This window comes from Salmo trutta, chromosome 2 (assembly GCF_901001165.1).
Source record: "Salmo trutta chromosome 2, fSalTru1.1, whole genome shotgun sequence".
In the NCBI taxonomy this organism is placed as follows: domain Eukaryota; kingdom Metazoa; phylum Chordata; class Actinopteri; order Salmoniformes; family Salmonidae; genus Salmo; species Salmo trutta.
Window position 1 is genome coordinate 121,857 of NC_042958.1, and position 14,164 is coordinate 136,020.

At 52.2% G+C, this 14,164-nt stretch overlaps 1 protein-coding gene across 3 annotated transcripts in view; it reads left to right on the plus strand.

Annotated features, from left to right (window-relative positions):
- The window catches only part of LOC115148925 (cytoplasmic protein NCK1-like), a 106,024-nt gene extending 98,500 nt beyond the window's left edge, over nt 1-7,524 (plus strand). For all 3 annotated transcript variants that reach the window (XM_029691250.1, XM_029691259.1, XM_029691267.1), the window contains 2 exons: nt 3,723-4,477; nt 7,200-7,524. In XM_029691250.1, coding sequence (XP_029547110.1) covers nt 3,723-4,477; nt 7,200-7,400 — 956 coding nt within the window. In that variant the 3' untranslated portion in view covers nt 7,401-7,524. The remainder of the gene's footprint in view (nt 1-3,722; nt 4,478-7,199) is intronic.
- The last annotated feature ends 6,640 nt before the right edge of the window (nt 7,525-14,164 follow it).

A 14,164-nucleotide genomic window follows, 5' to 3' on the forward strand; every position in this document is an offset into this window, starting at 1 on the left:
GGCTACACGAGGTAGAGCTGGCTAGGCAACACGAGGTAGAGCTGGCTAGGCTACACGAGGTAGAGATGGCTGGGCTACACGAGGTAGAGCTGGCTAGGCTACACGAGGTAGTCTGGCTAGGCTACACGAGGTAGAGCTGGCTAGGCAACACGAGGTAGAGCTGGCTAGGCTACACGAGGTAGAGATGGCTAGGCTACACGAGGTAGGGATGGCTAGGCTACACGAGGTAGAGCTGGCTAGGCTACACGAGGTAGAGCTGGCTAGGCTACACGAGGTAGAGCTGGCTAGGCAACATGAGGTAGAGATGGCTAGGCTACACGAGGTAGAGATGGCTGGGCTACATGAGGTAGAGATGGCTAGGCTACATGCGGTAGAGGCCAGGGGTCCAGCGCAGCTAGTAAGCTTTAGGCTGGGAAGAGAGGCTGGATGATGAACCATTAGACTGGGCACTAGGGGAAAAAAATCGATAGTTACATATCGGGGTGTTATTTTTGACGGTATATTGTGTTGTATCGTTTTGCTAGATGTCTGTACCTGCACCAAAACTCCAGTATGTTTCCTTCATAGCTTGTTCTCAATCTTAAAAAAAAAATAGGAAGCCAATTTGTTGTAGCACTTCTACTTCCATGACTGATCTAAACTAGTTTCCTCATGGCTCTCTCTGGTCCCTCTGCAGCAGACATATGGTGCTCTTAACCATTCAGAAATCATACAACATAGTTATATGTCCATGATATCGCACCGAGACAGGTAAACCAAAGATCAAAATCAAAAGTAACAGTCAGTATCTGGTGTGGCCACCAGCTGCATTAAGTACTGCAGTGCATCTCCTCCTCATGGACTGCACCAGATTTGCCAGTTCTTGCTGTGAGATGTTACCCCACTCTTCCACCAAGGTACCTGCAAGTAAAACACTATCTATGAGTGGTGATGACCCCTAGTAAAATAGACAGTCAACATGGGCTATATATTATTAGGCAGGTTTTCGTTTTGAGCCCTGAGGCAGGTTTTCGTTTTGAGCCCTGAGGCAGGTTTTCGTTTTGAGCCCTGAGGCAGGTTTTCGTTTTGAGCCCTGAGGCAGGTTTTCGTTTTGAGCCCTGAGGCAGGTTTTCGTTTTGAGCCCTGAGGCAGGTTTTCGTTTTGAGCCCTGAGGCAGGTTTTCGTTTTGAGCCCCGAGGCAGGTTTTCGTTTTGAGCCCCGAGGCAGGTTTTTGTTTTGAGCCCCGAGGCAGGTTTTTGTTTTGAGCCCCGAGGCAGGTTTTCGTTTTGAGCCCCGAGGCAGGTTTTCGTTTTGAGCCCCGAGGCAGGTTTTCGTTTTGAGCCCCGAGGCAGGTTTTCGTTTTGAGCCCCGAGGCAGGTTTTCGTTTTGAGCCCCGAGGCAGGTTCAGGTTTTCGTTTTGAGCCCCGAGGCAGGTTTTCTGGCAGTGGCTTCTGATTAAATTCCATTTTCACAGAACAGCTTGTTTCGATGAGGCTCTCTTGTTCAGATATTGGTAAGTGGACTGGAGGCAGGGCATGAAAGGGATAACAAATCCAGTTGTTTGTGTCATCCTTTTCGGGAAAGTACCTGCCTAATTGCGCACCCAGCTCACTCAGGTGCTTCGCTATATCACATTTGACATTGTCCATAAGCTTGAGTTCATTTGCACACAAAAAATGATACAATGATGGAAAGACCTGTGTGTTGTCCTTGTTAATGCAGACAGAGAAGAGCTCCAACTTCTTAATCATAGCCTCAATTTTGTTCCGCACATTGAATATAGTTGGAGAGTCCCTGTAATCCTAGATTCAGATCATTCAGGTGAGAAAAAAAATCACCCAGATAGACCATTCTATACTGTTGAAGTACAGTTCTAGAACACTAAAACATGACATGTATCCATCACAGGAACATTCTATACTGTTGAAGTACAGTTCTAGAACACTCAAACATGACATGTATCCATCACAGTAACATTCTATACTGTTGAAGTACAGTTCTAGAACATGTATCCATCACAGTAACATTCTATACTGTTGAAGTACAGTTCTAGAACACTCAGACATTACATGTATCCATCACAGTAACATTCTATACTGTTGAAATACAGTTCTAGAACACTCAGACATTACATGTATCCATTACAGTAACATTCTATACTGTTGAAGTACAGTTCTAGAACATGTATCCATCACAGTAACATTCTATACTGTTGAAGTACAGTTCTAGAACACTCAGACATTACATGTATCCATCACAGTAACATTCTATACTGTTGAAGTACAGTTCTAGAACACTCAGACATTAAAATGTGTCCATCACAGTAACATTCTATACTGTTGAAGTACAGTTCTAGAACATGTATCCATCACAGTAGCATTCTATACTGTTGAAGTACAGTTTTAGAACATGTATCCATCACAGTAACATTCTATACTGTTGAAATACAGTTCTAGAACACTCAGACATTACATGTATCCATTACAGTAACATTCTATACTGTTGAAGTACAGTTCTAGAACATGTATCCATCACAGTAACATTCTATACTGTTGAAGTACAGTTCTAGAACACTCAGACATTACATGTATCCATCACAGTAACATTCTATACTGTTGAAGTACAGTTCTAGAACACTCAGACATTAAAATGTATCCGTCACAGTAACATTCTATACTGTTGAAGTACAGTTCTAGAACATGTATCCATCACAGTAGCATTCTATACTGTTGAAGTACAGTTTTAGAACATGTATCCATCACAGTAACATTCTATACTGTTGAAGTACAGTTCTAGAACACTCAGACATTACATGTATCCATCACAGTAGCATTCTATACTGTTGAAGTACAGTTCTAGAACATGTAACATTCGATACTGTTGAAGTACAGTTCTAGAACATGTATCCATCACAGTAACATTCTTTACCGTTGAAGTACAGTTCTTGATCATTGTACATACCATTAGTCGTATGGACTTCATCCACAAGGATTCAGATGGTTTCTGAGCAGTATAGGACAGAGGCCTTTACCGGTCTTCCCCAACCAGATTTCCAGACTTCCAGAAGACGAGGTCTTATGCACCCTCCCATATAGCGTTCTTGTTTTCCTCCACAACCACCACTCAGACCCAGGGCTGTTGCCGGGCGGATTTGGTCCTCCGTCCACCACAGTCTTTAGCAGGGACACGACTGTCAGAATTCAAGGCTGTTTTCCTAGCTTCTTGAAGACTAGAGCTAGCTGGTAAATTAGGCTTTTCCCCAAAGGCTCAAAATGCTTCTAGTTGCTCCTGTTTTAATCCCTAAATTGGTGGTTACTTTGTGGCAGTATCTCCTTTTCAGAAAGATCCATCACTGAGTTTTTCTCCTTTCAGTGTTAGTTAGCTAGACTAGCTAGCCAGCTAGCCTAACTTTAGCTTGGCTGTATGAGAACCAATCAAAAAGTCCTCCTCTTTTACAAGCCTGAGATACCAGACCGGTAAGCCAGGCTCATTAAAATGTACCAGAGGCCACCAGTATAGAGCTTGTTCAGCCTGGCTGGCTACTTTTTCTATTTGGCTAGCTAGTCCACGTACTGAGGGGAAACACTGGCATATAGCATGTATTGTTATATACCCGATCACACAGGTATCAGAATGTCCCTTTTATAAGAGCTTATGGTGAGGTCTCTCCTAACAGACCATAATATAACTGTCTGAATACCCTCTCAGTAACCATAACAACCTTTCCTGGTGTTTCCCAACAGGCATTGGGAAGGTGAAGCGGAAAACGGGGATGCGTGACACGGCCTCCAACGCAGACGCCGACATGTATTCCGACAACGGCGAGCGCCTGTACGACCTCAACCTGCCGGCACTCGTCAAGTTCAGCTACACCGCCGAGCGGGAGGACGAGCTCTCGTTGGTCAAGGGCACCCACGTCATCGTCATGGAGAAGTGTAGCGATGGCTGGTGGCGTGGAGGGTACCAGGGTTGTTCCGGGTGGTTCCCTTCCAACTACGTGACGGAGGACGCAGACGGGACAGCGGGGGGAGGAGGTTTGGGAGACCCGGCGGGGTCACTGACTGAGAAGCTAGCAGCAGTAGTTCACAGTGCGTCTAACGGGAACCGGGTCCTCCACTCGGTGCAGGCGCTCTACCCTTTCAGCTCGGGGAACGACGAGGAGCTGAACTTTGAGAAGGGAGAGGTGATGGAGGTGGTAGAGAAACCAGACAACGACCCTGAGTGGTGGAAGTGCCGTAAAGCAGATGGACAGCTGGGACTAGTGCCTAAAAACTACGTCACTGTGCTACCTCCCCAGCAGGACTCCACTACCCAGAATGCCTCACTGGGCCCCGCGGGGCCGCCCACGCCCGACTGCGACTACATCTCTCCGGCCACGGTGGGGCGGTTTGCGGGGAAGCAGTGGTACTATGGCAAGGTGACGCGACATCAGGCAGAGGTGGCTCTCAACCAGAGAGGAGCAGAGGGAGACTTCCTCATCAGAGACTCTGAGTCATCGGTGGGTACTGGCCGTTATCTATAACTCCATCTGTAGAGAGCGATACAGCCATCTGTAGAGAGCGATACAGCCATCTGTAGAGAGCGGTACAGCCATCTGTAGAGAGCGGTACAGCCATCTGTAGAGAGCGGTACAGCCATCTGTAGAGAGCTGTACAGCCATCTGTAGAGAGCGATACAGCCATCTGTAGAGAGCGATACAGCCATCTGTAGAGAGCGATACAGCCATCTGTAGACAGCGATACAGCCATCTGTAGAGAGCTATACAGCCATCTGTAGAGAGCGATACAGCCATCTGTAGAGAGCGATACAGCCATCTGTAGAGAGCGATACAGCCATCTGTAGAGAGCGATACAGCCATCTGTAGAGAGCTATACAGCCATCTGTAGAGAGCGATACCGCCATCTGTAGAGAGCGATAACGCCATCTGTAGAGAGCGATACAGCCATCTGTAGAGAGCGATATAGCCATCTGTAGAGCTGTACAGCCATCTGTATAGCTATACAGCCATCTGTAGAGAACTATACAGCCATCTGTAGAGAGCGATACAGCCATCTGTAGAGAGCGATACAGCCATCTGTAGAGAGCGATATAGCCATCTGTAGAGCTGTACAGCCATCTGTAGAGCTGTACAGCCATCTGTAGAGCTGTACAGCCATCTGTAGAGAACTATACAGCCATCTGTAGAGAGCTATACAGCCATCTGTAGAGAGCTATACAGTCATCTGTAGAGAGCTATACAGCCATCTGTAGAGAGCTATACAGTCATCTGTAGAGAGCCATACAGCCATCTGTAGAGAGCTATACAGTCATCTGTAGAGAGCTATACAGCCATCTGTAGAGAGCGATACAGCCATCTGTAGAGAGCGATACAGTCATCTGTAGAGAGCGATACAGCCATCTGTAGAGAGCGATACAGCCATCTGTGGAGAGCGATACAGCCATCTGTGGAGAGCGATACAGCCATCTGTGGAGAGCGATACAGCCATCTGTGGAGAGCGATACAGCCATCTGTGGAGAGCGATACAGCCATCTGTAGAGAGCGATACAGCCATCTGTAGAGAGCTATACTGCCATCTGTAGAGAGCTATACTGCCATCTGTAGAGAGCTATACAGCCATCTGTAGAGAGCGATACAGCCATCTGTAGAGAGCGATACAGCCATCTGTAGAGAGCGATACAGCCATCTGTAGAGATCGATACAGCCATCTGTAGAGAGCGATACAGCCATCTGTAGAGAGCTATACTGCCATCTGTAGAGAGCTATACAGCCATCTGTAGAGAGCTATACAGCCATCTGTAGAGAGATTTACAATTTTTTTTCAGCCATCTGTAGAGCTGTACAGCCATCTGTAGAGCTGTATAGCCATCTGTAGAGAACTATACAGCCATCTGTAGAGAGCTATTCAGCCATCTGTAGAGCTGTACAGCCATCTGTATAGCTATATAGCCATCTGTAGAGCTGTACAGCCATCTGTAGAGAGCGATACAGCCATCTGTATAGCTATATAGCCATCTGTAGAGCTGTACAGCCATCTGTAGAGAGCTATTCAGCCATCTGTAGAGCTGTACAGCCATCTGTAGAGAACTATACAGCCATCTGTAGAGAGCTATTCAGCCATCTGTAGAGAGCGATACAGCCATCTGTATAGCTATATAGCCATCTGTAGCTCAGTGTAGACTTCCTCATCAGAGACATCTAGCAGTTGTAGAGCGAACGATAGGTAATGTATTTATCTCAACGTTTTAGTTGCCATCTGCCTTTACGTCTACAGTCATAAGTGGTCATCCGCTCTGTCATGGTCCTGACTGTTCAGCTTGTTTGCTGCCGTCATTCCTGCGTGGTGTTGACCCGAGGCGGTTAGTATAATGGTCCTGTTGCTGTAGAGCTGTCAGCGGGTTTAGAGGGTGGAGACGTAAGGACTGTAGGAACAATGTCTCAGATCTGGGGATTGATTTAATATCGCAGGATGATCAGATCTGGGGATTGATTTAATATCGCAGGATGATTATTAACATGTCAACATTCCAGCTGAGCCCTGTGTTTTAACGGTTTGCTCTCTCTCTCTCTGTCTACCCCCCTCCCTTCCCTCCCTCTCTCTCTCCTCTCTTTCTCTCTCTCTCTACCCCCCTTCCTTCCCTCCCTCTCTCTCCTCTCTCTCTCTCTCTCTCTGTCTACCCCCTCCCCCTCTCTCCTCTCTTTCTCTCTCTCTCTGTCTACCCCCCTCCCTTCCTTCCCTCCCTCTCTCTCCTCTCTCTCTCTCTCTCTCTGTCTACCCCCTCCCCCTCTCTTTCTCTCTCTCTCTGTCTACCCCCTCCCTTCCCTCCCTCTCTCTCCTCTCTCTGTCTACCCCCCTCCCTTCCCTCCCTCTTTCTGTTTCTGTCTCACTCCTCCCTTCTCTCTCTCGCTCTGTCTCCCCCCTCCCTCTCTGTCTCCCCCCTCCCTCTCTGTCTCTCACCTCCCTCTCTGTCTCTCTCTCTGTCTCCCCCTCCCTTCCTTTCTGTTTCTGTCTCCCCCTCCCTTCTCACTCTCCCCCTCCCTCTCTGTCTCCCATCTCCCTCTCTGTCTCCCTCCCTCTTTCTCTCTTTCTGTTTCTGTCTCCCCCTCCCTTCTCACTCTCCCACCTCCCTCTCTATCTCGCACCTCCCTCTCTGTCTCCCTCCCTCTTTGTCTCTCTTTCTGTTTCTCTGTCTCCCCCTCTCCCTCGCTTTCGTCCCTCCAGCCCAGTGATTTCTCCATCTCTCTGAAGGCCCAGGGGAAGAACAAGCATTTTAAGGTTCAGTTGAAGGATGTCGTGTACTGCATCGGCCAGAGGAAGTTCAGTTCTCTGGAGGACTTGGTGGAACACTACAAGAAGGCTCCCATCTTCACCAGCGAGCAGGGAGACAAGCTCTACTTAGTTAAGGCCCTGGCTGCCTCTTGATCACACACTCTTAAACACACACACACACACACACACACACACACACACAAACGTACAGTAACAGACTTTTACACATCACAAGGACTTCCTATGTGCCGGGAGCAGTGATCATTCCATTAGGAAAGAGGGAGGATGAGAGAAGGAGAGACGGATGGGAGTGGAGAGGGAGAAAAGGACATTGGGACTCTCCTTTATGGAAATCATTCTATCTTACCCAGATCATGTTTTTACTTCTTCTATGTCATAATGCCATCTTCATCTTCTAGATATAGGTTGTTTCTGTTTATAATATATATATATATATATATTATATTCTTTTAAGTTTCTTTAAAAAATAAATAAAAAAAGGTGATGTTTTGAACTCAAACAACAAGGAGTCGTAGTGACGAGGCGGTTTGGTCGTCGGTCGACGACGAGGCGGTTTGGTCGTCGGTCGGCGACGAGGCGGTTTGGTCGGCGACGAGGCGGTTTGGTCGTCGGGTGGCGACGAGGCGGTTTGGTCGTCGGGTGGCGACGAGGCGGTTTGGTCGTCGGGTGGCGACGAGGCGGTTTGGTCGTCGGTCGGCGACGAGGCGGTTTGGTCGTCGGTCGGCGACGAGGCGGTTTGGTCGTCGGGTGGCGACGAGGCGGTTTGGTCGTCGGTCGGCGACGAGGCGGTTTGGTCGGCGACGAGGCGGTTTGGTCGTCGGTCGGCGACAAGGCGGTTTGGTCGTCGGGTGGCGACGAGGCGGTTTGGTCGTCGGTCGGCGACGAGGCGGTTTGGGCGGTCGGGCGGCGACGAGGCGGTTTGGTCGGTCGGGCGGCGACGAGGCGGTTTGGTCGGTCGGGCGGCGACGAGGCGGTTTGGTCGGTCGGGCGGCGACGAGGCGGTTTGGTCGTCGGGCGGCGACGAGGCGGTTTGGTCGTCGGGCGGCGACGAGGCGGTTTGGTCGTCGGTCGGCGACGAGGCGGTTTGGTCGTCGGGTGGCGACGAGGCGGTTTGGTCGGTCGGGTGGCGACGAGGCGGTTTGGTCTATCGGGTGGCGACGAGGCGGTTTGGTCTATCGGGTGGCGACGAGGCGGTTTGGTCGGCGACGAGGCGGTTTGGTCGTCGGTCGGCGACGAGGCGGTTTGGTCGTCGGGTGGCGACGAGGCGGTTTGGTCGGTCGGGTGGCGACGAGGCGGTTTGGTCTATCGGGTGGCGACGAGGCGGTTTGGTCTATCGGGTGGCGACGAGGCGGTTTGGTCGTCGGTCTCAACTCTTTCAACGTCGAACAACAACTGATATGTGGTGGACAATAAATCCACACTGCTCAACCTAAATAAAAAATGATTAAGTGACCAAAGTTTATTTATTGGTTTAATTTCACCCATCATAGTTATTGATACACTATATGTACAGCAGCATGTGGACAGCCCTTCAAATGAGTGGGTTCGGCTATTTCAGCCACACCCGTCGCATAAAATCGAGCACACCGCCATGCAATCTCCATAGACAAACATTGGCACTAGAATGGCCCCTTATTGAAGAGCTCAGTGACTTACAACGTGGCACCGTCATAGGATGACACCTTTCCAACAAGTCAGTTCATCAAATGTCTACCCTGCTAAGCTGTCCTGATCAACTGTATTTATTAATTAATTAATTAATTAATGAAATGTTATTTTCGTGTCAAATCGCCAATTGGCAACCCATCCCTTATGGGATTAATTGACACATTTGCAAATGTTACAATAATTCACTGTGGTAATTAAATCATCATTCTTCTTCCAGGTTTCTCTGCGTTGCACATCACATGAAGAGGGAAACATAATGTGAGGTAGAAATCAATACATAACAGTAAATAAGGTTATCCAAACAATAATTACAGAGCAGTAAAATAATATACATACGTACATACAGTATGTGCTGTTATTGTGAAGTGGAATTGGCTAGGAGCAAAAACGGCTCAGCCGCGACCTGGTAGGCCACACAAGCTCACAGAACGGGACCGCCGAAGCGCGTAGTGCATAAAAATTGTCTGTCCTCGGTTGCAACACTCACTAAGGAGTTCCAAACTGCCTCTGGAAGCAACGTCAGCACAATAACTGTTCACAGGGAGCTTCATGAAATGGGTTTCCATGGCCGAGCAGCCGCACACAAGCCGAAGAACACCATTTGCAATGCCATGCATCAGCTGGAGTGGTGTAAAGCTCGCGGCTGTTGGACTCTGGAGCAGTGGAAACGTGTTCTCTGGAGTGACGAATCACGCTTCACCATCTGGCAGTCTAATGGATGAATCTGGGTTTGGTGGATGCCAGGACAACGCTACCTGCCCCAATTCATAGTGCCAACTGTAAAGTTTGGTGGAGGAGGAATAATGGCCTGGGGCTGTTTTTCATAGTTCCAGTGAAGGGAAATATTAAAGGTACAACATACAATGACATTCTAGATGATTCTGTGCTTCCAACTTTGTAGCAACAGTTTGGGGAAGGCCATTTCCTGTTTCAGCATGACATTGCCCCCGTGTACAGTGAGATACCTAGCCAGCCAGCAGCAGTGATATGGTCTGGGGGGGGGGGGGGGGGGGGGGGGTCAGTGAGATACCTAGCAAGCCAGCAACAGTGATATGGTCGGGGGGGGGGTCAGTGAGATACCTAGCCAGCCAGCAGCAGTGATATGGTCTGGGGGGGGGTCAGTGAGATACCTAGCCAGCCAGCAGCAGTGATATGGTCTGGGGGGGGTCAGTGAGATACCTAGCCAGCCAGCAGCAGTGATATGGTCTGGGGGGGGGGTGTCAGTGAGATACCTAGCCAGCCAGCAGCAGTGATATGGTCTGGGGGGGGGTCAGTGAGATACCTAGCCAGCCAGCAGCAGTGATATGGTCTGGGGGGGGGTCAGTGAGATACCTAGCCAGCCAGCAGCAGTGATATGGTCTGGGGGGGGGTCAGTGAGATACCTAGCCAGCCAGCAGCAGTGATATGGTCTGGGGGGGGGGGGGGGGGGGTCAGTGAGATACCTAGCCAGCCAGCAGCAGTGATATGGTCTGGGGGGGTGTGTCAGTGAGATACCTAGCCAGCCAGCAGCAGTGATATGGTCTGGGGGGGGGGGGGGGGTCAGTGAGATACCTAGCCAGCCAGCAGCAGTGATATGGTCTGGGGGGGGTGTCAGTGAGATACCTAGCCAGCCAGCAGCAGTGATATGGTCTGGGGGGGGGGGGGGGGGGGGGTCAGTGAGATACCTAGCCAGCCAGCAGCAGTGATATGGTCTGGGGGGGGGGGGGAGGTCAGTGAGATACCTAGCCAGCCAGCAGCAGTGATATGGTCTGGGGGGGGGGGGGGGTCAGTGAGATACCTAGCCAGCCAGCAGCAGTGATATGGTCTGGAGGGGGTCAGTGAGATACCTAGCCAGCCAGCAGCAGTGATATGGTCTGGGGGGGGTGTGTCAGTGAGATACCTAGCCAGCCAGCAGCAGTGATATGGTCTGGGGGGGGTCAGTGAGATACCTAGCCAGCCAGCAGCAGTGATATGGTCTGGGGGGGGGGGTCAGTGAGATACCTAGCCAGCCAGCAGCAGTGATATGGTCTGGGGGGGGGGTCAGTGAGATACCTAGCCAGCCAGCAGCAGTGATATGGTCTGGGGGGGGGGTCAGTGAGATACCTAGCCAGCCAGCAGCAGTGATATGGTCTGGGGGGGGGGGGGGGGGGGGGGGTCAGTGAGATACCTAGCCAGCCAGCAGCAGTGATATGGTCTGGGGGGGGGGGGTCAGTGAGATACCTAGCCAGCCAGCAGCAGTGATATGGTCTGGGGGGGGGGGGGTGTCAGTGAGATACCTAGCCAGCCAGCAGCAGTGATATGGTCTGGGGGGGGGGGGGTCAGTGAGATACCTAGCCAGCCAGCAGCAGTGATATGGTCTGGGGGGGTGTGTCAGTGAGATACCTAGCCAGCCAGCAGCAGTGATATGGTCTGGGGGGGGGGGGGGGGGGGGGGGTCAGTGAGATACCTAGCCAGCCAGCAGCAGTGATATGGTCTGGGGGGGTGTGTCAGTGAGATACCTAGCCAGCCAGCAGCAGTGATATGGTCTGGGGGGGGGGGGGGGGGCAGGGAGATACCTAGCCAGCCAGCAGCAGTGATATGGTCTGGGGGGGGGGGGGGAGGTCAGTGAGATACCTAGCCAGCCAGCAGCAGGGATATGGTCTGGGGGGGGGGGGTCAGTGAGATACCTAGCCAGCCAGCAGCAGTGATATGGGCTGGGGGGGGTCAGTGAGATACCTAGCCAGCCAGCAGCAGTGATATGGTCTGGGGGGGGTGTGTCAGTGAGATACCTAGCCAGCCAGCAGCAGTGATATGGTCTGGGGGGGGTCAGTGAGATACCTAGCCAGCCAGCAGCAGTGATATGGTCTGGGGGGGGGGGTCAGTGAGATACCTAGCCAGCCAGCAGCAGTGATATGGTCTGGGGGGGGGGGGGGTCAGTGAGATACCTAGCCAGCCAGCAGCAGTGATATGGTCTGGGGGGGGGGGGGGGGGGGGGGGGGTCAGTGAGATACCTAGCCAGCCAGCAGCAGTGATATGGTCTGGGGGGGTGTGTCAGTGAGATACCTAGCCAGCCAGCAGCAGTGATATGGTCTGGGGGGGGGGGGGGGTCAGTGAGATACCTAGCCAGCCAGCAGCAGTGATATGGTCTGGGGGGGGGGGTCAGTGAGATACCTAGCCAGCCAGCAGCAGTGATATGGTCTGGGGGGGGGGGGGTGTCAGTGAGATACCTAGCCAGCCAGCAGCAGTGATATGGTCTGGGGGGGGGGGGGGTCAGTGAGATACCTAGCCAGCCAGCAGCAGTGATATGGTCTGGGGGGGGGGGGGTCAGTGAGATACCTAGCCAGCCAGCAGCAGTGATATGGTCTGGGGGGGTGTGTCAGTGAGATACCTAGCCAGCCAGCAGCAGTGATATGGACTGGGGGGGGGGGGGGGGGGGTCAGTGAGATACCTAGCCAGCCAGCAGCAGTGATATGGTCTGGGGGGGTGTGTCAGTGAGATACCTAGCCAGCCAGCAGCAGTGATATGGTCTGGGGGGGGGGGGGGGGGGTCAGTGAGATACCTAGCCAGCCAGCAGCAGTGATATGGTCTGGGGGGGGGGGGGGAGGTCAGTGAGATACCTAGCCAGCCAGCAGCAGTGATATGGTCTGGGGGGGGGGGGTCAGTGAGATACCTAGCCAGCCAGCAGCAGTGATATGGTCTGGGGGGGGTCAGTGAGATACCTAGCCAGCCAGCAGCAGTGATATGGTCTGGGGGGGGTGTGTCAGTGAGATACCTAGCCAGCCAGCAGCAGTGATATGGTCTGGGGGGGGTCAGTGAGATACCTAGCCAGCCAGCAGCAGTGATATGGTCTGGGGGGGGGGGGTCAGTGAGATACCTAGCCAGCCAGCAGCAGTGATATGGTCTGGGGGGGGGGGGGGTCAGTGAGATACCTAGCCAGCCAGCAGCAGTGATATGGTCTGGGGGGGGGGGGGGGGGGTCAGGGAGATACCTAGCCAGCCAGCAGCAGTGATATGGTCTGGGGGGGTGTGTCAGTGAGATACCTAGCCAGCCAGCAGCAGTGATATGGTCTGGGGGGGGGGGGGGGTCAGTGAGATACCTAGCCAGCCAGCAGCAGTGATATGGTCTGGGGGGGGGGGTCAGTGAGATACCTAGCCAGCCAGCAGCAGTGATATGGTCTGGGGGGGGGGGTGTCAGTGAGATACCTAGCCAGCCAGCAGCAGTGATATGGTCTGGGGGGGGGGGGGGGGGTCAGTGAGATACCTAGCCAGCCAGCAGCAGTGATATGGTCTGGGGGGGAGGGGGGGGGGGTCAGTGAGATACCTAGCCAGCCAGCAGCAGTGATATGGTCTGGGGGGGAGGGGGGGGGGGGGTCAGTGAGATACCTAGCCAGCCAGCAGCAGTATAGATTCAGAAGGCTGGTTCCTGGTGTGATGATGATTTCTCCAGCTGGGGTTAGTTGGACCGGACAGAGGGAAGATGAATGGGGAATTTAGAGGAGAGGAGGAATGGAAAATGACCCACTAAAACAAAGAGCAGAAAGAATGTAAAGAACCAGAGAAGAGAGGAGGAGAGGAGAGAACAGGAGAGGAAACGGGAGACGAGGGAGGGAACAGGAGAGGAGAGGAGGGAACAGGAGAGGAAATGGGAGACGAGGGAGGGAACAGGAGAGGAGAGGAGGGAACAGGAGAGGAAACGGGAGACGAGGGAGGGAACAGGAGAGGAGAGGAGGGAACAGGAGAGGAGGGAACAGGAGAGGAGAGGAGGGAACAGGAGAGGAAACGGGAGACGAGGGAGGGAACAGGAGAGGAGAGGAGGGAACAGGAGAGGAGGGAACAGGAGAGGAGAGAAGGGAACAGGAGAGGAGGGAACAGGAGAGGAGAGAAAAGGAGAGAAGAGGAGAGGAGAGGAGGGGAGGGAACAGGAGAGGAGGGGAGGGAACAGGAGAGGAGGGAAGGGAACAGGAGAGGAGAGGAGGGAACAGGAGAGGAGAGGAGGGAACAGGAGAGGAGAGGAGGGAACAGGAGAGGAGAGGAGGGGACAGGAGAGAACAGGAGGGGACAAGAGAGGAGGGAATAAATGCTTCAGAGTTCAAGTAACAGACACATCTCAACATCAACTGTTCAGAGGAGACTGCATGAATCAGGCCGTCATGGTCATATTGCTGCAAAGAAACCACTACTAAAGGACACCAATAAGAAGAAGAGACTTTCTTGGGCCAAGAAACACAAGCAATGAACATTAGACCGGTGGAAATATGTCATTTTGGTCTG